General features: G+C 42.2%; 1 protein-coding gene across 51 annotated transcripts in view; it reads right to left on the bottom strand.

Moving 5' to 3' along the window:
• Pum1 (pumilio RNA-binding family member 1) overlaps nucleotides 1-26321 on the bottom strand; it is a 117239-nt gene that overhangs the window by 75766 nt on the left and 15152 nt on the right. For all 51 annotated transcript variants that reach the window (NM_001437073.1, NM_001437075.1, XM_087550008.1 and 48 more), the window contains exon 3: nucleotides 8922-8990. In NM_001437073.1, the coding sequence (NP_001424002.1) occupies nucleotides 8922-8990 (69 nt within the window). The remainder of the gene's footprint in view (nucleotides 1-8921; nucleotides 8991-26321) is intronic.

Raw genomic sequence — 26321 nt, 5'->3', positions numbered from 1 at the left:
ACAGGATCCACACAGCTTATGTTTCTTCCACCCAGAAGATAGTAAGGTGCCCTGAAGATCCACTATGAACTGCTGAGGGACCAAGAGGCATGATTTGAAGGAGGTTGGAGAACTGATGCCCATTAAGGACACCCATTAGTGAGAGGTGCGGGCTGGCTCTTTGACCTACAGCCATCAGGAGCAACTTTTCCTGAAACAGTCTGCAGACATGCTGCTTTCATGAGACAAGTCCTTCAAAGACTCCAGACACAGATAGCACCTCAAACTTCCTGTCACTTTGGATAAATTAACCTGGAAACAAGTAACACACCAGCCCCTCCCTCCCTCCTTCCCCCTCCCCCTCCACTAAGCACTCCAGAGTCCACTGAGCGAATTCTTTACATGCTCCCACTCCAAATTATTGGGACAGCGACAAATGAAACTATCTTCACAACATTTGACAATCAGTCCAGGATAACAACAGGAAGAAATTACACAATAAAATACCACTATGTTTGCTGTCTGTCAAGTTACCTACTGATGAAGTTGCATGCTTTTTTGATGCATAATGATGGTCCATCACATTCCTGTTTAAATGGGCCTATATCAAAATCAAAACAATTTCTCTTGAAACCCTAGGATACAAAGACCTGCCCGAGACCCCTTACCACAGAGTTCAGGAATAGACAGTTTGAACACCAGTCTCCAAGAACATCTCTAGATCCTGAAACTCCAAGCAAATACCTAAGAAGTGAAGACTACAACACTCCACCCATTCATACTGCTGGTCAGCCTCTGTACTTCTCATCAATTAAGCATGAGCAACAGGCGTCTCTATGCTAGAGGAAGGAGTGCCCTTTCCATGCATCCTCATAAATGACTGGTTCAAAAATGTGACTGCTGTTTATACAGAAAATATCAACAGAAAAGGCTTCTCTGTCTGCTATGAGAACCAAATCAAAATCAGTGAAGTGAATGCTCTCTGGTTCCTTACAGCAAACTTACTGTAAGAGAAAGATGTTTCTGGGCTTGGTAGGAGATGCCCTTAATCCCAGCAACCTGGAAGGCAAAGGCAAGCGGATCTCTGCGTTCCAGGCCAGCCAGGTCTGTACAGTGAAACCCTGTCCCAAACTTTAGAAAAAAAGAAAGAGAGAGGGGGGGAGGGAGGGAGGGAGGGAGGGAGGGAGGGAGGGAGGGAGGAAAGCAAACAACAAAGAAACAATTATACACATCATAGTTTGATGCACTCCTGAGCAAGCAGCAGAGTACAAGGCCAACCTCATAAATACTGTTATGTCTGGCTACACACACATAGATGATACATAGACGATACAGAAAAGCAGCCTCTTGATCTAGTTAAACTACAATAATCTGCTAACAAATGCCCTGGGGGCATATGGCAGAGTGTGCCTACAGAGTGTCCCCCAGGACACTGAGGCAGAGGCAGATGGATGCAGCTGTCAGGCCAGCCAGGGTTCCACAGTAGCTCTGGCTCAAATAGAGTGCCTCCGTATCAGACTCAGTCAGCAGGGCAGCAGCAATGTAGATCACTAGTTATCGGTGCCGAAACGCTTCTGCCCTAACTATCTGGAAGAGGGACAGAGATGTTCGGGTCTGCTGTCATTCATCCTCTTCATATCTGCCCAACCCTAGGGGCAGGAAAGGTATCTAAGTGCTGCAGTTTTACTGACCCCAAATAGATGGAGTTCTAGACGAACAAGTGTGGGCCTAAGAACAGGAGACATCCCCTGAAAGCAGAACTCATTCTACAGCTTTGTGGAGGAGCAGAAACTACAAGCCAAAATTTGAAAGACTAAGACTCCACATAAACCACTGAGAATGATGTATCTGGGTTTGAACAGCTGGAAAGATCACATCAGCTCTGCTGCTCATCTGTTTTAAAAAGCATTCTAGGGGTTGGGGATTTAGCTCAGTGGTAGAGCGCTTGCCTAGGAAGCACAAGGCCCTGGGTTCGGAAAAAAAAAGAACAAAAAAAAAATAAAAAAAAGCATTCTAACACTGTAGGACCATCATGAAAACCAGGTCTATGAAGGGATAAGTAGAGCCAAAATAGAATATATTTGTTCAATAGAATTCTTCTGAGCCCAATAAAATGGAGTGAGTCTATGCAATATTCACACAGCCTTAGCTGGTCTTCCTTTCCTCATCTTTAAAAAAGGAGGTGGGAGGTGAGGGGCATGTGGTTACACAGGTCAGGTGAAGGAAGGGTGATCTGGGGAACAAGTCAGACACAGCGCACATACGTATAATCTCAGCATTTTTCCAAGCAAAAACAAAGAGCACAAATTCAAGGTCAGCCTAGACTACATAGTGAAGATTTATTTCAAACAAAGCAAAAACAAAAAAAGAGTAACAGAAAATGCTGTTGGTGGGAGGTATCATTATAAATATGATATTGGAGGCTGCCATTTACTGTTGTAAATGTAGAGTTGTTTTACTCGCAAATCAAGTATATGAATATGCATCAAAAAAAAAAAAATACCAACAGTCTGCCATGGTGGCACACACATTTAATCCCACCACAAAGGTAGATTGCTGTGAGTTAAAAAGCAAGCCTAGGGGGCTGGGGATTTAGCTCAGTGGTAGAGCGCTTACCTAGGAAGCGCAAGGCCCTGGGTTCGGTCCCCAGCTCCGAAAAAAAAAATTCTTAAAAAAAAAAAAAAAAAAAGATTGGTAATGATGAGATGCGGTGACAAGACAAAGAAAAAATGGTCGGATTAAGAGGGACTGGTGGCAAGGGTGAGGGAAGCCAGTGAGGCAGAGACAGAGCCCATCCCAAGCTTGTTAGAAGAGCAGAGAGGTCCTCAAGCTGGGCCCATGCATCATCCTTTTGGTTTCTGGACTTTCCCCACTGAGTCCGAAAAAAAGAACCCAAAAAAAAAAAAAAAAGCCTAGGCTACACTGGAAGACACTGCCCTTTTGAGACAGGTCTCTCTACACTGCCCTAGCTGTCGGAACTCACTATGTAGACAAGGCTGGCCTCCTGACTGCTGGAATTGTGCAACACTATGCCCAGCCTTTTCTTTTTATTAAAGCTAACATTTTAGCCAGAAGAGAAGCATGAATGTTAGAAATATATTAACACAGAGAGCAGGAGCCCTGCTGTGCTTACTACTTTCAACAACATGTCTCCTTCCCAAACAATCAATTTTGTAGTCAACTGAATGAACTGTTTTTATGTATCTCTATTTAAAAGGAATTGCCAGCACAACAGCAGTCCCTTTCAGAAATGTGAGTCACAAGTCATTTTAGCTGATCAACGCTTTCTAATTCAAAATTGGGCATTAGTGGCACTCAGGGGGTGGGGGTGGGCAGATCTCTGAGTTCTAGACTGGTCTACAAAGTGAGTTCTAGGACAACGAGGGCTACACAGAGAAACTCTGCCTCAAAAAGCCAAAAGAAGGAAGAAAAAAAGAAAAGGAAAAAAAAAAAACACCTTTCTAATCCTATAAGACAATGTCAACCATAATGGAAGATAATTTAACATACTGAGCCATTCCCACTTTGCCCTGCTTTCAACCCATGTCTCCTGATGGACGTTTCCAATCAGTTGTTGAAAGGTGAATGGGTCACTGAAGAGTCCAATGAGGGCTGGCAATGTAGCTCAGTTGGTGGTTACATACATTAGCATGTATGCAGCCTAGCATCACAGAAACATTCTGACTCTGGAGATGAAGCAGTAGGATCCGAAGTTGAAACTTGAAAGGGTGATCAGTAATGAAGAACACGCAATGTTCTAGCAGATGACCCAGGTTTAGTTCCCACCACCTACATGATAGCTCACCCCCACCTATAACTCCATCCAGAAGATGTGATAGCCTCAACTTCCATGACCCCCTTCCTGATGCACACAGTGCATACAAGCTCAGGCAGGCACACATTTTAGGCTGTACAAGGACACAATTTGTTGAAGGCAGCCTGGAATACAAAAAACCCTATTATAGGGTGTCCTGTGGGGAGGGGGTGTATGCAATGAAAAGCTCTAGAATAACAAATCAGTCTTAAATGTCCTTTGGCATATTTCTCTTTTCCTCGCTCCTCCTAAAAGGCTAACCATTCTTTTTCTACATAAGGTCAAACTCCAGCAATCTCTGACACAGGAGAGTCCCAGAAACTAAACTCTTACTCAACATCTCTCGGAGACAGAAAGCAGCAAGGTGCAAAGAGAAATGTCCAAGCACAGATGGGAGCACTGGTTAAGATGCTGGGCTGTGCTGCTTCTATCCGGCAAGTTTTGCTGAGTAATCAGCGTCCTCCTCCAAGTTCATGTGGTGGGTGGTGCCTGCTTTTAACCCCAGCACTCAGGAGGCACAGGACATAAAGGGCTACGCAGTGAGACCCTAGCTCCCGAATCTGCTGACATTCAGAGACCCTACTATTCCTTCTGAATTCTGCTGTTTGCAATCTTCAGGTAAAGTCTACTTCTGGAGAACAGAGAAGGACTCTTTATCACTCCATATACAAGGAGAGAATGTTCTAGATTCTCTCAATCTCATCTTTTTCGTGATTTAGTTTTATTCTACATGTTTAGGCATTTCTGCCTGCATGTATACCATGTGAATGTCGGACCCCCAAGAACTGAGTTACAGATGGTTGTAAGTTGCCATGTGAGTGCTGGGAACTGAACCTGAGGCTCTGGCACAGCAACCAGTGCTCTTAACTAAGCCAGCCCTTTCTCAACCATATTTCAAACCTATCACCAAGGGTAGTATTTTTCTAAAGGGTGAAGAGCTACATACCTACATGCATTTAATCCAGAAATGAGATGGTAGCCTACACTGTTCTAGATGATAGATAGATAGATAGATAGATAGATAGATAATAGAATCTCAGCTCAGCATGATCGTCAATGCCTCAAACAGCAGCACTTAGAAGCAGAGGCAGGAGAATGAGTTCAAAGCCACCTACATGTGAAGTGTAAGTCCAGCCTGAGCTACATAAGACCTATTTCTATCACCAACATCCTAAAAAGAAAAATAGTCACTTATTCTATAAAGATCAGAAAATTCAGCTAGCTCATGCTAGTAACCCCAGCCCTTGTTTAGTTGAGGTAAGAGAACTACTACAATTTCAAAGTCAGCTTGGGAAACAGTGCGTTCCAGAAGAAGTAGACCATCTCAGGCCTACTGCAGTAGCACAGGCCTTAAAGCACTCAGAAGGTAGGGACAGGCGATCTCTTAGCTTGAGGCCAGCTGGTCTATACAAAATGAGTTCCAAGATAGACAGGGCTGTACAGAGAAACCCTTTCTCAATTTAAAACAAACAAACAAAAAACCCTACCCAAAAATAAGTAAAAATTTAAAACCACAAATAAAGAACAGAAAAAAACAAAAATTAAGGGACCTTGTCACCAACAGTTCTCAGTGTTTCTCTATTTTTCACAAAGAAATACTTTTCATGGCCTAGACAGTCCCATTGTAACTGCCATCCTACCCAGAAAGCAGAGACCATAGGGAAACCAGGTTAGGAAGTTTAAGAACCAACGTCAACATAGGCTGAAAGCTGAGTGTCAACCTAACTGGATTCAGAGTAGACCAAGGACCAAGTAGAGGGCATTCTGGGTGCATGCATCACAGCACCTCCAGACACTGACATTGTGAATGGAAGGATAACATTTTGGGGAGGAGGGGAAAGGCAGAAGCAGACACTAGGTAAACGTCCTCCCTGGAGGCATGTTCCTGTGGAGTCTCTGTCACCATAGCCTCTTCCTGTATGCCACTTTCATTGTCTGCTTTTTGTCTGCCAAAGAAGCCCCTTTGTTATAGGTTTCCAAACTCTCTGAAACAGCTAAAAGTAACAATTCTGGACTAGAATGTTACTATATGAAGGCAAAAGACCCGTACACATAAGATAAAAATAAATAAATGAATAAGAATTCTTCCTTTATTTTGTTACTGCCAGATATCTGGTCTGGGTGACCACAAGAGAATACAACAGTCCCTAAGACCGTATTTTACAAAAATACTCTCCTGAATCCCCACCAACTAAGCTGCTCCAGTAAGTATCTTTAAACCTTTGAGGACTCTTAGGTTGAACTAAGGAACCAGTAAAACACAATGGGGACTACTTTAATTCATACTCTGCACAAGGAGAAAGGAACCCCTTCAGCTGAAAACAGCTACACGGCAGGAGCTGGGGGGCTGGCTCAGCAGTGAAGAGCACCAGTTGCTCTTCCAGAGGACACAGCTTAAAACCCCAACACCCGCATGGAAACCCATAGCCCACTAGAATAACTCCAGTTCCAGGGTATCTGACAACCCCCTTCTGGCCTCTGCAGTTGTGTAGTGTGTAAACACACACACACACACACACACACACACACACACACACACACACACACTCAGGCAAAACAAAAAGAGCTGCACTTCAGACAACCAGCAAACATGTAAGCATGGTATTTTAAGTAACAAACTCCTGCCAGGCAGTGGTGACCCAGACCTTTGATCCCAGCACTTAAGAGGGCAGAGGCAGGTTGATCTGTGAGTTTGAGGCCAGCCTGGTGTACAAATAAGAGTTCCAGGACAGCCAGGGCTATTAACAGAGAAACCCTGTCAAGGGAAAAACAACGAAAACCTTCTTAAGCAAAATTTCTACTAAGAAAAAGATTGGAAATCTTTCTGTGCTAAGAGCTATGACAAAGGCTTTAAACAGAATAAAGCAGCCCTAACACTAATAGAAACCGGTTTTTTTCAAGGGAACCAATGTTCTTTGACATGTAAAGACCCATACATTTAGGTACTTAAGTATTCTCTGCACACACATCCCTTACACACACCACCAGTTTAAAAGTTCATCAAATCCACTTGAGATTAAGGTTTGTGGTAGTAAATACGATATTACTCCCTTCAAGAGAGTATCTTTTATTGCTAAATGGGAAGAAAAAAAATCAAGTAATTAGAAGCTACTGTCCCCTGCATTAAGAGGGGAGATTCACCCAATCTGTTTGTAACCAAGTCCTCATTTGACCAGAAGCCACTTCTCAGCTTCCAACTTCCACATGATCCTGATGTGCTCTCCAGGCCCTTCTTGCTGCCCTCACTTCAGTGCCCTGTTTGTGCTCTGGAGAGAGAACTTGTTTGAGTCATCTGACCTTGAGAAGTAATAGCTTTCCCTGTGGGGACAGTAAACTGAGTCCTCAGTGGGCGCTGGTAAGTTAATATGAAATAGTAGTTAATATCCGCCTCAAATTAGTAATTAGTTAACAAATGGTAAGTGCCACTGTTGTATGTTTGGTATGTTGTTTGGTGTACTGTCTGAATGAAAAATGTGCCTAACAGGCTTAAGAATAAAGGAAGCCTTGGTCTCCAACTAGTTACACTACTGAGAGAGGAGGAAGTATGTCCCTGAGGTGGCTCTTAGAGATTAAAGCCTCCTCCTCCTCCTCCACTCCCAGTTCATTCTGTGTGTTTCTAGGCTGAGATAAAAGGTGTGATCTCTCAGCTTCCTGCTACCCAAAGCTATGTCTCTCCCTCTGGAACCAGCAGCTCAAATAAACTCTGCTTTTTCCTTAGAGTACCCTTATTCATTTTGTCACAACAGAAAACTAACTAATACACTCAACTATGACATCCAGGCTGACCTTGAACTCAAGCTATTTCTGCCCCAGTCTCCCAATCCTGGGATTAAAGGATGAGCTAATAAGCTCAGCTCAAGAATTGGACTGAACTTTAAACACAGAAAAGGTTAGAATCACAAGTATAGTTTATCTTCCATATTTAATGGGTAACATAAATGTTAATTTTCTCTTTAAAACATACTCCAGAAATTAACAAAGTACTTTACCCAGTAACATGCAAGGTTTATTAGCACATGCTGCTCCAATGATAGTAGGCAGACAGAGGACACTTACCAAATCATTTCCTAAAATTTAGAACCCAAGATGTTAAGACAGACACTAGCTTCTTGGACCATAAGAAAATTCAGAAATATTCAAAGCAAAATCTTCCAACAAAATAAGCAAGACTCTCAGGACAAAGCAATAGAGGCCAGAGAGCACCCAGGAGGACTTGGTGTAAGCTCAACAAAGGGACTGCATAACTTCTTGATCTTCTAAACCTAGCACAATGCCAGGACCAAATAGCATTCCCTAAACCAAACAAATGTTATCTAATGGCTGGAACACAGAAAAGGTCTGAAGTATAGTCATTCTTCCACCTTCAAAACATTGAAGTAGTTAAGAGAGCTTTTTATGTACAGAAGAAAACAGACAGTCCTAGGATTACTGTCCAGAATGGCAACCAGAAGTGACCGGCCTCTTAGTGAACCTCTGAGGCCTTCAGCAATACATCTGAACGGTCAATACAGTAGTATTTGTCATGGGTACAGACTCCTGCCAACAAGCAGACCCTTCCGAGTCTGACAGGACTTTAGCCACACTCTCCTTCTAGACAATGGCAAATCACTACAATGAAAAAATTTTAAATGCTAAGAAACCAAAGTTGTTTCTGAATTTGCTCTGACCAACTGAGATCTCTATCTGTAAGTAAGAAACCTAAGAAACAGCAGCATTCAAAATGGAGGCCTGAGTGCCAGCTTTTGAAGAGCACCTGTGTAACACAAGCCACTGACCGCTCTGATTTCCAGCGCAATGGGAAAGCACCTGGCCACTGAGCATGGAGGCAAAGGTAAGAACACCTGATGAAGATAAATGGCATCATGACTGCACGCCTCATATCACAGCTGACGCATTAACACGTTTATTGTCAGTGCTCACAGTTGGTGCTTTGCAGTGTAACTGGACTAAGGTACTAAGTCACCAGTAGAGTTTTGGCACAATTCTCCAACATCCTATTCCTACTTTGAGGATGGCAACAAGGAAAGGCAAGCACAGATTCCTAGAGACTAGATTCAGACACAACTGATGAAAGACAAATCCAAGCTTCCCTAAGAACACCCACTGTCAACCACACCAGCTCACTTACCTCGCCCATAGCTCTCCCTTCCAGAGCAAGTGCTTGAAAATCATGATTTAATTCATCCATAGAGCGCACCTAGTGTTCAGAATAGAAGGGAAAGCTTGCGTCAGCATTATGAATATTGCGTACATACTATGCACAAATGAAGACTTTTCTATATTTAAGGCAACAAACACAGTAACAAAACTCAAGGGATTAAACGTTCACTCACCTTTAAACCATCAAGATTCAGAAATGATCTGTTACCTGACCTACTGCCTTCATTTTCAAGGCATGAAATGCACCATGACAAGAATGCTAGTTACTGTTCCCATGCTTCTTTAATAAGCAGAGACGAGCACAAAGGTGCTCAGTGGCAAGTCGCTGATCCTAACAGGGCTGTATCTCCTTCAGCAGTCAGGGATGAGGGAGGCCAGTTTGAACCAGCACTCTTGGGTAACAAGATGAGGCTGTAAACTGTCAGAGACTAACATCTATCTATAGAAGGCAGTCCCAGGAAGCCCCCAAATATCAAAAAACAAGGGAGAAAGCACATAAGAAACCTTCCTCACATCTCACTAAAGCAGCCTATTTAAGCTTCCATTTCATCAGCTCCAATGTCATTACCTGCTAAAATGACTGGATTAAGACATTTCCCACAGGGTGCAAGGAAAGAACTGACTTCCCACAGGCTACACACACACACACACACACACACACACACACACACACACACACACACACGAGCACACACAGACATACAGTAGTAATTATAAAGGTAAGATAACTTGTCGGTGTACTCAAAGTAGCCGTTTCCATCAAGCCACAAACTCACAAGTCAAAAAAAAAGTAACAAGTTTTAGGTTACTGTGAGTTTCACCAAGATAGACTTTGCTCTGTCCCAGGCTTCCTGTGTGGGGAGGGAAGGAGAATTGTGTTTCCCCAGAAAAGTCTAGAACCCAACACTGGAATATCTTATTTCCAAACTGTAAGATTTCAATGTATACCCATTCTTTTCCTTCTCAAATCTGAGCAAATACAACAATTAAGTAAAGCATCCATTCAGACACTACTCCACAGCCCACATAAAAACACTGCTTCATTCCCACCCATGGCAATGCTTTTTTTTAGCTGTCATTGAAATAAAAAGAAAAGCCATGTGGTAGTGGTGCATGCCTTTGATCCCAGTGCTCTAGAGGCAAAGACAGGTGATCTCTGTTAAGTTTAAGGACAGCCTGGTCTACACAGTGAGTTCCAAGCCTCAAAAGCTAGAGGAGGAAGGGGGGAGGGGCGGCAGAGGCAGGCAGGCAGACACAGAGAGAGAGAGAGAGAGAGAGAGAGAGAGAGAGAGAGAGAGAGAGAGAGAGAGAGAGAAGGAGGTACTCTAAAATCCTTGACCACTGTTCTGGACATTGTTCTGTACTGGTTCTGATTCTCCCCACTCTTGTCTTCCTGCTGGCCTAAAATAGAAGGGAAAGGGGTGGGGAAGAGACAGGACAGGATGGACACACACAGCACACACAACAGAACTCTAACATTTTTAAAAGTTAGAACTAAATACATTTCATCAATTGTAATTCCTTTCACTTAAATACACCACAGACTACTAACCGATGCAATCACTGGAACCACAGAATAATAAAGCACACACAGGTGAGCCCTGTGCTGAGGGCATGAATGGACCAAAACAGTAATTCTAGTAGTTGTGTGGGTTCCATCCTCAGCATCACTTAGACAGGACTGGAGAGCATTCTAACTAAAGCTTATTACTCCTCAACTGCTAGGTGTAACAGTTTGTCCAGTCCTCTGCTGCATGTACAAGAGAGATAAAATTCAGAAAAAGCAAGATGTCAGTACTCAGTACTCCCTAACCTGTGCTAGAATGTCTTTTGAGAACAAATTTGTTCAGTTACACATGTATTTAGAAAAAAGTCAATTAACTTAACACTTTTTTAAGCACATGTCAAGAAAGAGGAACTGCGGGGCCTAAGAGATGGCTTAGTGGTTAGGAGCACTTGCTGCTCTTCCAGAGGACCCAGTACCTACATGGCAGCTCTAGTTCCAAGAGATCCAATGTACACTTCTGACCTCAATGAGCCCTGCACGCTTATTTGTATACAGGCTCACAAGCAGGAAAGATACCCATACACATAAGATAATAAAATAAAAATAATTTTTGAAAAAAGAGCAACTTCTTGCTTCCCCCACCTGTGGCCAGAATGGTCCCAAGAATAGCTCCCCCTGGGCTGGAGAGATGGCTCAGTGGTTAAGAGCACTGACTGTTCCTCCAGAGGTCCTGAGTTCAATTCCCAGCAACCACATGGTGGCTCACAACCATCTGTAAAGAGATCCAATGCCCTCTTCTGGTGTGTCTGAAGACAGCGACAGTGTACTTACATACTATAAATGAATAAATCTTTAAAAAAAAAAAAAAGAATAGCTCCTCCTTAAGTAATGAATCACATAAATCCACGGTTGGCAGATGCCTTCAATCTGAAGCAGAAGCAGGTCTGGTCTACAGGGTGAGTTTGAGGACAGTCAGGGATACAAAAATTTCACAAATTTCAGCTAGAGATGGATATGACTAGCAACAGTCATTTCCCTTGGAATGATCTCTCAACAGGTAGCTGAACTGAAAGCTGAATCATTTACATCAATATATGCACCTTCAAAACTCAGTCAGTATTAACAGCAGAGAGAGCAAAGGGGAGTGTCACGAAAGCACTACACCCTGGAGGCAGCTTCTGTCCAATGGCTCTTCTCTTGCCTCACAGGAAGTCAGTGTGCTTTACTGGCTTCTCTAGGAATCTGACAATAAGCTGTATGGATTTTATTAATATCTATGACACTTGAGCTGCTAAATTTCCTTCCAAGAATTTAAATTCTACGTAAATAATCAGAATATGGGCAAAGATGTATTGACAAAGATTTCAAACATATTCTAATGGGGTCAGTAGCAAAGAGCTAAAAAACAGAAGTTATTAAATATCACATGTGTTTTAAAGTTTGTTTTTTCGTTTTTTTTTTTTTGGAGGGGGGGGGTTAGTTTTGTTTTTCCATGCAGGGCTTCTTTGTGTAGCTTTAGCTGCCCTGGATATGGATCTCACAGACAATCTACCCGCCTTGACCTCCCCAGTGTGTGTGCCACCACACTAGAATCTAAAGACTTTAATACCACATTTAAAATGTCTACCTTTCTTTATGGTATGAGTGTTTGACTTCCAATGTGTGTGTGTGTGTGTGTGTGTGTGTGTGTGTGTGTGTGTGTGTGTGTGTGTGTGTGTGTGTGTGTGCGCGCGCGCGCGCGCGCGCGCGCGCCTGCTGCTTGTGGAGGCCAGGAGAGGGTGTCAGATCCTTTGGAATTGGAGTTATACAGTTGTGAACTGAACATGGGTGCTCTTTAAGAGCAGCAAGTACTGTGAGCGAGTCATTGCTCCAGCACCCTAAAACATGTCTGAATTTTAAAGAGAAACGTGCACATGAAAAGACAAAAGTAGCACAATACAAAGTGCCACCTGAACACACACCACACCTAAGTAATACTCCTGAATGTTAACTCACAGCTTCTAGACTGGTGGCTAGTAAAATAGCTCAGCCTGAGGATCTGATTTGATCCAGGCAACCTATCGTAGATACTCTGACCTCCTGAACCCACACTCAACACATAATACATCATACAGACACACACTAATAAAACAAAACATAACAATGTTTTGCTAGAAGTTTGGGTAGTCTGGAATATCTAGATATCTAGGTAGCCTCGTACGGTAGCATACACATGCACTCCCAGTTTAAAAAACAAATGGACACTAGCAAACTCAAGGCCCTGGATTCGGTCCCCAGCTCCGGGAAAAAAAAAAAAATGGACAGCTGGAGAGATGGCTCACTGGTTAAGAGCACTGACTGCCAGGCTGGGGATTTAGCTCAGTGGTAGAGCGCTTACCTAGGAAGCGCAAGGCCCTGGGTTCGGTCCCCAGCTCCGAAAAAGAACCAAAAAAAAAAAAAAAAAGCACTGACTGATCTTCCAGAGGTCCTGAGTTCAATTCCGAGCAACCACATGGTGGCTCACAACCATCTGTAAGGGATCTGATGCCCTCTTCTGGTGTGTCTGAAGACAGCTACGGTGTACTCATATATATAAAAGAAATAAATCTTTAAAAAAAAAAAAAACAAATGGAGGGGCTGGAAAGATGGCTCAGTGGTTAAGAGCACAAACTGACTGTTCTTCCCGAGGACCCAAGTTCAATTCCCAGCACAAATGTTAGAAGACTAACAAGCACCTGTAGCTCCAGCTCCAGAAGAGTTAATCACCTCTGGCTTCTGTCAGCACATGCACATACATGCACATACTTCTGTCAGAACTTGTGCATACATGCACATACTTCTATCAGCACCTGTACATACATGCACATACTTCTGTCAACACCTGCACATACATGCACATACTTCTGTCAGCACCAGCAAGTCCCAAGTCAGCTAAAGCTACATAGAAAAACACTGTCTCAAACAAATAAAAATAAAAACTAAGGTCAAGAATGGTGGTAATGCATGTGTGATAACAACAGTACTCAGGAGATGGAGACAGGCAGGTGTGTGGAAAGCTCTTGGTGCTGCTTCAAGAATATTGGCAAGAATTTGACACTGTGCTAGAACAAATAGGCTCAGGCAAGAATTTGATATTGGGCTAAGACAAACACGCAGGCTCAAGATCTAGATCATCTTGATAAGACCCTGACTACCCTGGAACCTTTATGTCTTGTTTGTTCCGTGGCTTTGTCTTTGACCCAGAACTGAACCTATTTTTGCATGTACCTAGAATGGTATAAAAGCAGACTGAAAAAAAGCCAAGCCACCTCAGCACTTCCTGGGATCATACTATAACGTTCTCAAGTTGTCTTTTCTTTCTTTAACCCTCTCACTCCCTCCGTCGAGACCCTGTTGACTGACTGAGCTGGCTTGGTCAAATGGTGTCTCAACTTTGGAACTCAAGTACAAAGAGTACAGTGAAGGAAACTGGGGGGAAAGAGGCATGTGCAAAGGAGAATACAGAAGTTCTGGGCCAGCAGTGAGTAAATCCTGTAAAGATGGGACAGGGTAATGGTTGTGTGTGTGCGTGTGGGTGTGCGTGGGGGGGGGGGGGGGGGCTAAAATCTAGAGTGAAGATAATTTGCATAGGAACCTTTAGTTTTTGGACCCTGATAAGAGATAATTTAGACCCTAGACCTGAGGGGGAGAATGGGTTTCAGAAAAGCCTCCCCATCTGGGGATGCTTTGGTCAAAGAGAAAGGAAGTGAATGTAACCTGTTCCAGAGCTCTCCTGGGGTTAGAAGGAAGCTGGGAGACATCCTGCTTCCTCTCTGGCTCTCACTGGGGAGTGCCTAGTTCTGGTTCTGGGTCCCCTTGGTGGAACATCTCCTTCTATCTCTTCTCTATTGTGTCTTTGGTATGCTAGTCTTTCCATGTCTGTCACTTTATGTCTGTGTTTTCATGGCTTGATTGTTGCTGTTTCATATTCAAAAGAAAAAATGGTTAAAACTTTATCTGCTGGTCATTCACCACTTAATTTAGTTAACTCATTTCAAGGATTTTTTTATTAAAAAGGAAAAAAACACTCTGAATTGGCACAACAAAAACCGGTAAGTTGCCCTGCACCTGTAGCTAGGAGTCTAGCACTGCTGGAAAGGAAAGGCTGTACAAGCCTCTCTTAAAGGGGCTAGCAGCTTCTCAGCTTCTCTGGACAGAAAGCTGATGGTTGTTTCTCCTATAAAAATCTGTGACTATGATTATTGGGTTCTGCAGACAACAAGGTGCTCCTCTCCTGAAATTACAACTAGAAAAAGCAAGTAAATGTTGTCTGTCTACTCTAAATATGTAAGATGGGTGTGGGCACTTCTGCATGCCGGGGTTATAGATTATTGGCTTATAAGTTATTGGGCACTGTTAAAAATTTATAACATTGGGGGTTGGGGATTTAGCTCAGTGGTAGAGCACTTGCCTAGCAAGCACAAGGCCCTGGGTTCGGTCCCCAGCTCCGGAAAAAAAGAAAAAAAAAATTTATAACATTGGTAACAGAAAGTTGGCTTAAAACTGGTAACTAAGACTGGAGAGGTAGCTCGGTGGTTAAGAGCACTGACGGCTCTTCCAGAGGTCCTGAGTTCAAATCCCAGCAACCACATGGTGGCTCACAACCATCTGTAATGAGATCTGATGCCCTCTTCTGGTGTGTCTGAAAACAGCTACAGTGTACTCCTATACATAAAATAAATTTTTAAAAATCTTTTAAAAATTTTAAACTGGTTAAGTCAGGATTGGAGTCATCCTGGGAAACAATACATGGCATGAGTCAACCTAGGGAACCAGGTCTCTAAAGATACGTCTAAACTGTGGTAATATTTTATGTAATTCCTGTCCTAAAAAAAAAGACTTATAGGGGCTGGGGATTTAACTCAGTGGTAGAGCACTTACCTAGGAAGCGCAAGGCCCTGGGTTCGGTCCCCAGCTCCGAAAAAAAGAACCAAAAAAAAAAAAAAAAAAAAAAAAAAACTTATAAAAGATAGGATTTAAAACAATGTTTCTTTAATGAGGTATTAAAAGCTGCAGCATCGGGGTTGGGGATTTGGCTCAGTGGTAGAGCGCTTGCCTAGCCAGCGCAAGGCCCTGGGTTCGGTCCCCAGCTCCGAAAAAAAGGGAAAAAAAAAAAAGCTGCAGCATCATGTATTCACATACAAGAACTGGAAGCCAAACTTTCTAACATGAAAGTAACACCCTTGGTATTGATTTTAGAAGAGACTGGATTGTTTACACTATTAAAAATTGTGTTTTGCCTTCCAAAATTATGGTTATGCTCTAATATTGCAAAAGACACTTAAAAATTATAGTTAAGTATATATAAAGCTAAAGGAACATTGGCAGTTTACAATTCAATCACAAGAGTCTCATGAAGTATTTATTCCTTATTCCAAACAGCAATTAAATTAGTTGTTGCAGAATACTGACATTTGGCCTATTGCATGTGCAAACTTTTTGGGCAAAACTGATAATCACTATCCAAAAGATAAGTTACTAGGATTTGCCTCTATGCATGCTTTTGTATTTCCTGTAAATTTGCACATGCAGTCCAGAAAGAAAGAGTTTACTGTATTTACAGATGGCTTATCTGATGGGAAGGCAGCATATGTAGTTAGATCACATGTCTATTCTCTTGAGTCACCCCCCACCCAATGCCCAATTCAGCACAGATAACTGAATTATGTGCTGTCTGCTGGTTTTGAAATGTTGAAAAATCAAGCTTTTAATTTGTGTACTGATAGCCAATATATAGCTCATGGTTTATAATTGCTTGAAACTGTTCCTTTTTTAGATACTGCTAATTCTCAAATTTTACAATTATTTATGCAGATACAACTCAGTTTAAGAAAACTGTTCCTGGGGGTTGGGGATTTAGCTCAGTGGTAGAGCGCTTTGCCTAGCAAGCGCAAGGCCCTGGGTTCGGTCCCCAGCTCCAAAAAAAAAAAAAAAGAAAGAAAGAAAGAAAAAGAAAAAAGAAAACTGTTCCTTACTTTTTAAGACATTTAAGAGCTCATACTGAACTGCTGGGATACCTTAGTGAGGGCAATGCTATAGCATATGACAAGCCAATGGCATGGTCCCAATCTGTTGTTAATATGGGGAAGAGGGCATGTTTGTGTTCCCCCGCCCCCTTGCAGGATGTCAAAGGAATGTGATGGCTGCCAGAGCAATTGGCAAGACATGCTGATGCTAGGACTAATGATGCTGTGAGTTTGCTGAGGGCCCTGACAATGGTGACAGGGAAGCTGTATTGAGCCTATGTTCTTGATACACCACTGATACATCTGGTGTGGTCCAGACCAGAGATTCTTGTGACCAGGAATAATACTCAACTTCTTGGATCTCCCTGGACAGGGAAGTAAACTTATAATAAGACCATGACTTTCAATGCAATTGGTGATGGGATTCCTGTTTGCTTTGTGAAGAATAGTACGAATGATGGAATGATGGGTGTATTTCTGTGTTTACTCATATTTGGAAGAAAAACATTTCACAAACTGTAACTCAAAGCATAGAGACGGACATGACAAATTCTATGAGGGATCGGCCTCTGGCCCTCATAAGCTATGACCTTGCAGATCTGAACCCACAGAGAATGTGTAGGCATTTAAAAAAAATGGTTAGATGGAAAGAATGCTATAATCAACTGCCAAAGTGGCTTAATGTTCCAAATAATATGTGAATTATTGACTGGGCAGGGAATCCGTCAAACACTGGACGAAAGGGGACAGCCATAGGCCTTTGGCAATCAGAAGCAGGCCATTTCCAATGGCATATTTGGAAGTCATCCGTAGCTATCTATAAAGTTATTTATCAATAGACAAAATTGGGACAGGATCTGTATTTTGAACAAGTGTTAGTGCTTGTGTTAAGGCTCCTAATCTTTTATTAATAGGCCATGTTAAAATTTTGTTTCTTCTATGGTATTTAATGTAAGTTACATTGATTGTACACTTTCTAATTATGTTAGTGTACTGAAATCTAGCATGTCTGGTATGGTGGTCTATCAGCCAGCTTTTGTTTTATTGCCTGTGATTATGACAGGACCTTGGTATTCTGAAAAAAGCTTACAAGAAGTGTGTCAGGCTTTAAGCAGAAGCAAGAGGGTCCAGGTCTGATCAGTGCCGGCACACCAGCTTGGATTACATTAATAGCGACCACCACTGCTTCCGCAATTGCTTTGATGCAAGAAGTTAAGACAGCTACTTTTGTTAATCATTTAGCAGAAAATGTGACTAATGCTTGAGTATTCAAGATTTAGATAGGGGTTAGAACAAACTGATGCTCTTTATGATCCTACTAAAATAATGGAAAGGAGGTTCAAAGTTTAGGAATAAGAAGCTCTCTCGCGTGTCACACTAAATATCAATGGATTTTTGTCACCTCTAAAACTTACAATGATAGCCCCTATAATTGGGAGAAAATTCAGAAACCTTTTTGCAAGGTATTTGGCATAATTCTAACACCTCTCTGGATATTATAACTTTACATAACAAGATTATGAATTTAAAGAATGCTGTTGTGCTGAGTTTTGATGCTGCAGATATTGCTGATAAAATTATTCATGGCTTAAGGTCAATATTTCCATCTTGGTCAAGCTTCAAGAATGGCTTACATGGCTTGATCATTTTGGCCCTTCTTGTCCTGGAATACTTTTATCCCTGCCCATTATGATAAAACTTGCCTCTAACAACTTCAACATGTTGACAGCCAAAATACAAGGCTTGAAACTCAAACAGGCTGGCAGTCAATGGGTTAAGATTCTGCACAGAAGAGCTGGAGAAATGACTCAGTGGTTAAGAGCACTGGCTGCTCTTCCAGAGGTCCAGAGTTCAAATCCCAGAAGCCACATGGTGGCTCACAACCATCTGTAATGAGATCTGATGCCCTCTTTGAAGACAGCTACAGTGTACTCATATATAATAAATAAATCTTTAAAAAAAAATTGTACACAGAGCCTTACCAAGCTAAGACAGAAATGCATTGCTTTGGCTAATGCATGCTCAATGACAGGTAAAGAAGACACTTGTCAGAACAACCTTGTTTATGAAATAAAACGGGGAGATCTGGAGAACTCTTAGTGCCACTTCAAGGATACTGGCAAGAATTTGACACTGGGCTAGAACAGGGAAGCAGGCTCAAGATCTTGGTAAGTCCCTGAGTACCTTGTTTGTGCCTATTGTTTGCTCCTTGACTATTTCATCTTTGACCTAGAATTGACCCTATTTTTTCGACATGCATAGAATGGTATAAAAACAGCTGAATAAAAAAAAGTAAACCGGGGTTGGGGATTTAGCTCAGTGGTAGAGCGCTTGCCTAGCAAACGCAAGGCCCTGGGTTCGGTCCCCAGCTCTGAAAAAAAAGAAAAGAAAAAAAAGGAAAAAAAAAAAACAAACAAACAAACAGTAAACCTGACTCAGCACTTACTGGGGTCATTAGTCTAGTTCCTCTTTAATCTTCATTCCTTCCGTCAACCCTGTGGGCTGACTGAGCTGGAAACCCTATCTGAAACAAAAATAAAAACTGAGGCCTTGCAAGCACGGTAGTGATGCATGTCTTAGTAACAGCCAGACTGGTCTTCTGTGAGTTTAAAGCCATCGTGGGCTGCACAGTGAAACCCTATATCCGAAACCCTATTTCAAAATTTAAAAAAATAAAACTTGGGGTTGGGGATTTAGCTCGGTCCCCAGCTCTGGAAAAAAAATAAATAAAATAAAAAAAAATTAAAAAAAAACTTTTAAATGGGAATGGGTAGCAAAGCTCACTTTTTTTTTTATGTCTATGGGAATTTGCCTGCACATGTCTACCTGCCACATGCATGCTCAGCTTAGCTCCCCTGGAAACCAGAAAAGAATGTGGGTGCTGGATATTGAATCTAGGTCCCTGCAAGAGCAGTGTTCTTTTTTTTTTTCTTTTTCTTTTTTTCAGAGCTGGGGACAGACCCTAGGGCCTTGAGTTTCCAAGGCAAGCGCTCTACCACTGAGCTAAATCCCCAACGCCAAGAGCAGTGTTCTTAACCACTAAACCATATCTCAAACCTTAAAACTCAGTACAACCCTTTTAAGTGTTGCGTGCACTTTGAATTTGTGATTCTGCCTCTTAACAAACCTTAGGTCTCTCAAGGCCTATGAGGTGCTGGGCCTTGATAAAGGTGCTAGTTGCAAAACCTGACAACCTAAGTTCCATCCCTGGCACTCGCTGCAGGCAAGAATTCACTACTCAAAGTTGTCCTCTGACCTCTAAACACTTGTGCTGTGTGGAAAGTGAGTCCTCTCTGCCCTATGCAGACAAAATAAATCAGAAGGTAACTAAAAAGCGCGAATGCCTAGTATGACATACTGAGAAAGGTAAAACTGCAAAAACAGTAATAACTACAATAGAGGTGGCTTGGATTACTAAAGACAACAGACAACTAGAACATTCCATCTCTGGATTATGATAGTACAAGCGTACATATCACAAACTCTACAACTGCACACCAGCTAGGTACAGTGGTGTAGAGCTGTAGTCACAAGTCAAGAGGCTAAGAGAAAAAGATCACCTGAGACCAAGTTTAGCAGCACAGAAAGACTCTATCACTAAAAACTAAATTAGAATTCTGTTTGCCATGAAATATGCCACCTAGCACTTAGGAGACAGAGGCAGGCAGATCTTGAGTTTCAGGATGCCCAGAGCTTTTTAGTAATACCATGTCTCAAAAACAAGAAGTAAAAATGTCACCTTAATTAAAAGGGGGGAAGGCATATGGAGACACACCTGTGAATCCATCTATAGAAGGCTAGGACAGGATTACAAAACCAGGTTAGTCAGAACCACATGGTAATACCATGTCTCAAGTAAATGGGATAAACCAGACATAGTAGTGAATGCCTTTAATCCTACAAAGGCAGAGAAAGGTGAATTTCTGTGAGTTTGAAGCTACCCTGGTCTACATAGTTAAGTTCCAGGCCAGAGTTACATGTTGACATCCTGTCTCAAAAAGCAAGACAAAAGGAGAACAGAAAAGGAAAAAAACAAAAAACAAACATACACTATAGTATCAATGGGCTACACTGCTTTCCTGTCTAAAAAAGTGGGGGAAATTCAAATTACATGAAGTCCCATACATTTTCTAAAATGAGGCATAATTTACTGCCTTGATCATTGTTCTATCGCTGTGAAGAAAATACCATGACCACAGCCAACTCTTATAAAGGAAAGCATTTAACTGAGGTTTGCTTATAGCTTAAGAGGTCTGTTATAGCTAGGAGCACAGCAGCACACCAGCACACCAGTACTGGAGAGTTCCACACCATGATCAGCAGCAGGGAGCAGAAAGACTCTGGGCTTGGCTTGGGCTTTTGAATAAAACCATCACTCCTAATCCTTTCAAATTAATTTGAACTTCTGGCACTATGAACCTCTGGGGGCCATTCCCATTCAAACTGCCAACAACCAGGAACTATTCATACAGATATTTTCTTTGTTTGCACTTGCTTTAAGGATACTGTCTCACTTCCCACCTAAGACTGGTCTCAAACTCACAGCAATCCTATATAGCCTCAACAGGTGTTGAGGGTCTAGGAATGCATTTTAAAAATTCAAGTATTGGGGTTGGGGATTTAGCTCAGTGGTAGAGCGCTTGCCTAGCAAGTGCAAGGCTCTGAGTTCGGTCCCCAGCTCCGGGAAAAAAAAAAAAAGAAAAAAAGAAAAGAAAAATTCAAGTATTTTAAAAAACAAAACACATCATTTTATTACATTATGATTTATTTTGTATGCATGGGGACGAGAACTCCAATATGCCACAGTACAAGTGTGGAGGTCAGAGAACAACTTTCTTTTTTCTTAAAGATTTATTTATTATTTTATGTATATAAACACACTGTAGCTGTCTTCAGACACACCAGTAGAGGGCATCAGATCCCATTACAGATGGCTGTGAGCCACCACATGGTTGCGAAATCAAACTCAAGACCTCTGGAAGAGAAATCAGGGCTCTTCACTGCTGAGCCAGGTCTCCAGTCCCAAGAACAACTTTCAGGAATAAATCTCTCCTACAGTGTGATTGCCAGGGATGGAATTCAGGCTGTCAAGCTTGACAACAAGCTTTTCAAAAGGCACAAATCAGAGAACACACAACACTTTAAGGTTCTTCAGTATACAGCCTTTCGAAGCATGCTGACTGTTCCTTCAACTCTAAACTGTCTCAGTAGTCAAGACCCTACACTGGATTGCACCTTACAAGTTTATCAAGTTAAAATGACATCCTAGTACTCTTCAAAATAAAAAACTCCACTCAGTACATCTCCTCAATGTGTCCTGATGGCATCCTGTCTTCATTCAATGATTATATACTACTTGCCAGGTGCTAGGAATAAAAGTCTTCAAAAGACTTACTTCTTTGAGAAAGTTTCCCAAAGTACTGGTTCTTAACACACGGATCTCAAGGGAGGCTGAACAACATACACGAATGACAACTCAGCATTGGAGATTCTGAGTCCACACTTGTTTACTGCAACAGCACGGTAACATCCAATGGAGACATAGGAAACGCCCAACCACTGCTAAATGCTTTAACCAAGTACCACACGGGCACAAAAGTATCTAATTCTGGAGGAAAGAGAGAGCTAGCAACGGCCACCAGAAATGAAGGTACTTTTAACAAAAGCTTGAAGACTCATTGTGTAGTGAGAATTTAAAACCTAGTAATGTTAGGTAAATACGTTTTCGTTTTAATCCCAGATGTGGGAGGATATGGGGCTGCTTCAGTGTTCAGAGCCACTGCCTATGACTGCCACTACCTCCTCTGCGAGGACATGATTTTTGATCACTGCATAAGAGTTTATCTTTAGGGGCTGGGGATTTAGCTCAGTGGTAGAGCGCTTACCTAGGAAGCGCAAGGCCCTGGGTTTGGTCCCCAGCTCTGGAAAAAAAGAACCAAAAAAAAAAAGTTTATCTTTAGAATTCTGGGGACTCAATTGGAGACGTTGGAGACGGTATAAATCTGAGAACCCTGAGATGGCATGTGCCAGTGGAGGCTGCTCCGTCTCCTATTGGTGGATGGAGATATCCTGATAGAGATTGGACTTGCCCCAAGGAACCCAATGGCCGTAATCAGCAGGAAGTAGTCTAAAGAGGTTTATCCCTCCTTTCCTTCAACCTTCTTTCTCTCCTACCCAGTGTTGAGGATCTGGAAAGGATCGGAGTGAAATAAGGGTTAGCTTGCCAATACTAATGTATTTGAACAGTTGGCCCCCATTGATGGCAGTCTGGAAATCTAGGAGGTGTGTTACTAGAGGAAGAATGTCACTGGGGGCTGGCTTTGTGGTTTCAAGTCTAATGCCACTCCCTCTGCTTGCTCGCTCACTCTGAGATATGATCTCTCAGCTTTCTGCTTTGATTGCCACAATGATGTGGGCCAGTAGCCCAAATAAATCCTTACTTCTAATAAGGATTGGTCTTGGTCCTGGTATTTTACACCATAGCAACAGAGAATATCTAATATTCTCTACACAACATACCAGAGGGATCCTTATACAATGTATGTTTATTGCTGCACTACTCACAGTAGCAAAGCCAGCAAAGCCTAGAAGTAAACCGACAGAGGAGTGGAGGAGAGCATGCGGCACAAGCCAGGTGTGACTATGCATAACTGTGACCTCAGCACGTGTGAGAAGGAAGCAGAAGGACGGCAGTTTAAGGTCGTACTTGGTTACATACATACATAGTTTGAGTTGAATTTAGCCAAGCCTTCAGGGAAAGAGGAAAAAATAGGAAGGTGATACAGACACATACCTGTATCTTATCGGCTGAAAGAAAACATTTTATGTTTTCTCTCACATGCAACTTTCTTTTTCCAAGAAAGGGTTTCTGTATAACCATAGGTGACCTGGAACTTGCTCTGTAGATCAGACTGGTCTCATGACTCACAGAAACCCACCTGCCTGACTCCTTGGGATTAAAAGTGTATGCAGCACTGCCCAGCTGGTTTTATGTTCACGTATGTAAAACCTTAAAAGAGGTTTGTGAAAGATTAAAGAGTCCTAGAGCAGGGAAGAGGATAATGGATCCTATGTCACAAGACAGCAAACAGGGAGGAGGAAGAGGGGTGGGGAGCAAAGAACAAAGTGTAATGATATATACTGTAGGTGGAAATGTAAGAATAAAACCTGTTACTCTTCCCTAGCTTAAGTTAATTTTTTACTAAAATTAATAAAAAAAAAATAGAAGGTAGCTTAAAAAAAGAAAACTATAAAACTAGAAATGCATTGTGAATCGAGTGTCACTGGGCACTGGGAGGCAGGCAGAACTGAACTAAGTTCTAGTATAGCCAAGGTTACAACTAGACTGTCTCAAAATATAATGAATTCATTTAAGTCATTGATTCATCCATTCATTAAATAGCATGTGAAAGCACTTCACAAATAATATTTAAAAATGCATGTTTTGACAAAGTTATAGATTCAGTACACAGTGGAGACAATGAAAAAAGCAGAGAGGTGACCTGCACCAAAAACGCCAAGCAGGACCTGTTATACTATTTTATACTATTTCGAAGGGAAGTTGTTAACCCTAAATTCAAGAGAGAAAAAATTGGCCTGGCTAAAAGGCACGCTCTTGTAATCCCAGCTCTAAGAAGAACTGGCCACACACAATGTGAGGCCAGCCTAGGCTACATAGGAAAATCCAGACTATCCAACACTACAAAGCCGGACCCTCTTTATAAACTGGTAATAACCACAGGGCTAAACCCACAGCTCAGCTGGTAGAGTGCTTGGTTGTAGGTAGGAAGTCCTAGGGTTAATCCTCAACAACACACACACTGGGTACTGGGGTGGAAGCCTGTGCCTGAGCACTTGGGAGATGGTAACATAAGGAACAAATGCGCATCTGCTATGTCTTGAGATTCGAGTCCATCCTGGGATACAAGATACCCTGACTCAAAAATAAAAAACAAAACAATTGGGCTGGAGAGATGGCTCAGCAGTTAAGAGCACCCGACTACTCTTCCAGAGGTCCTGAGTTCAATTCCCAGCAACCACATGGTGGCTCACAACCATCTGTAAAGAGATCTGATGCCCTTTTCTGGTGTATCTGAAGACAGCTACAGTGTACTTATATATAATAAATGAATAAATCTTTAAAAAAAATTAAAAAAAAAAGTGAGGGCTGGAGAGACAGCTCAGTGGTTAAGAGTACTCTGACTGTTCTTCCAGAGGTCCTGAGTACAACCATCTCTAATGGTATCCAATGCCCTCTTCTGAAGACAGCTACAGTGTACTCATAACATAAAATAAATGCATCTTTAAAAAATATTTAAAAAAAAAAGACAAAAGAAAAAATATGTGACAAGAGACTGGGCTAGAGAGATGTCCAGCTCCACTTAAAACCGTATGTCGTTTAATACAGGCTTGTGTTTTAGAAAAGTAGTTGTCCCACAATAAGTTGCAATGGGTCTGCAACAAGTGAGTCCTACAGAAAGTAAGTCAACTGTGAGATTTTACATGAGAACCACATTTCTCCACCCTGTTTTCTCATTCATAAAAACTTACATAGAGGGCTGGGGCTATGTTCAGTGATAGCACTGGCCTGAATACATGAGGCTGCCAGGTAGTGACTGTACCACCACCATGAATCACTCACTCAATAAATAACCTGCATGAAATTATTGGAGGTTCTCACCATGTAAGAATAAAACTGCCAGCCGAGAGCTAGGGGTGGGGGTGGGAGGTCATCCTTTAATTTATCCCATCACTCAGGAGGCAGAAGCTGGAAGATCTTTGTGAGTTCCAGGCCAGCCAAGAGCCAAGTCCCAGAACAGCCAGGTTTTCACAGAGAAAAAGGGAAAAAACAACAACAAAAATCCCCCCTGTCCTGCTGTCCTGGAGGTGGTGGTGCACGCCTTTAATACTTGCACTGGGGAGGTAGAGGGAAACCTGAGTTGAGATAAACCTGGTCTATTGAGTGAACTCCAGGACAGCCAGAGCACAGAGAATATTGTAAAACAAGTGGGGGTTGGGGGATGGGGAGGCCTCTGTAAGGTAAAGGCACTAGCCTGGCAGGCAAAAGATGAGGACCTGTGTCTGATCCCAAGAATCCAGGTAAATAAAGCAGGTGCAGGGTTCTAATCCCCATGTTCTTAGGACAAAATGGAAGGCAATTTCAAACAAGCTTGCAGACCAGCTAGCCTGACATATCAGTACAAAAAACAGAGATTCATCAATGGAGAGAACTAACAGCCAAGAATTTTCCGGCTTACGCACACATAACTGCATGGCAAGTCCACATTCATACAGCACATAAACTGTCTTATAAAATTTGAAATTAATAAATTGTAAAAAACCAAATTATCAGTAACCTCTACTACCTACATAAATATAACAAATTTTGTGCTATTTCCTCCTTGTCCTTAATCCATGTACACCAGGCAATAGTTTAAAAGCTCAAGAGCTCTCCTTCCCCCATCCCCTGAGACAGGGTCTCTTACTATACAGCTCTGACTCTCCTGTAACTCGCTATGTAGACCAGGCTTGCCTGGAATTCAATAGGTTAAGTGTGCTATGCTGCCTAGCTATGTTACCAGCTCTGAAGTACTTCTCTTAGAATTAGTAAGTTTCCAGGAAAGTGATTTTAATGTGTACAATCAGGGAGCATTAAGGATGTTGTCAATAACTCCTTTATTGGTAACATAGTTTGCTCAATTAAAGTTTTGATTTACGGCTTGTCAGCTGCTTACCCAGTTGCCTAGCCACACCACAGTGGGAGCATTCTCATCCCCTGTAGCTCACTTCCGCTCCAGCCCTGGGTAACCTGAGCCCCATCCTGTATTCAACCCTTACTATCACAATAAACACGCTCACACGATCTACTGCAATCTGT

Source organism: Rattus norvegicus, chromosome 5 (assembly GCF_021556685.1).
Source record: "Rattus norvegicus strain SHRSP/BbbUtx chromosome 5, alternate assembly SHRSP_T2T, whole genome shotgun sequence".
Classification (NCBI taxonomy): Eukaryota; Metazoa; Chordata; class Mammalia; order Rodentia; family Muridae; genus Rattus; species Rattus norvegicus.
This window is presented reverse-complemented; position numbering and strand designations above follow the sequence as displayed.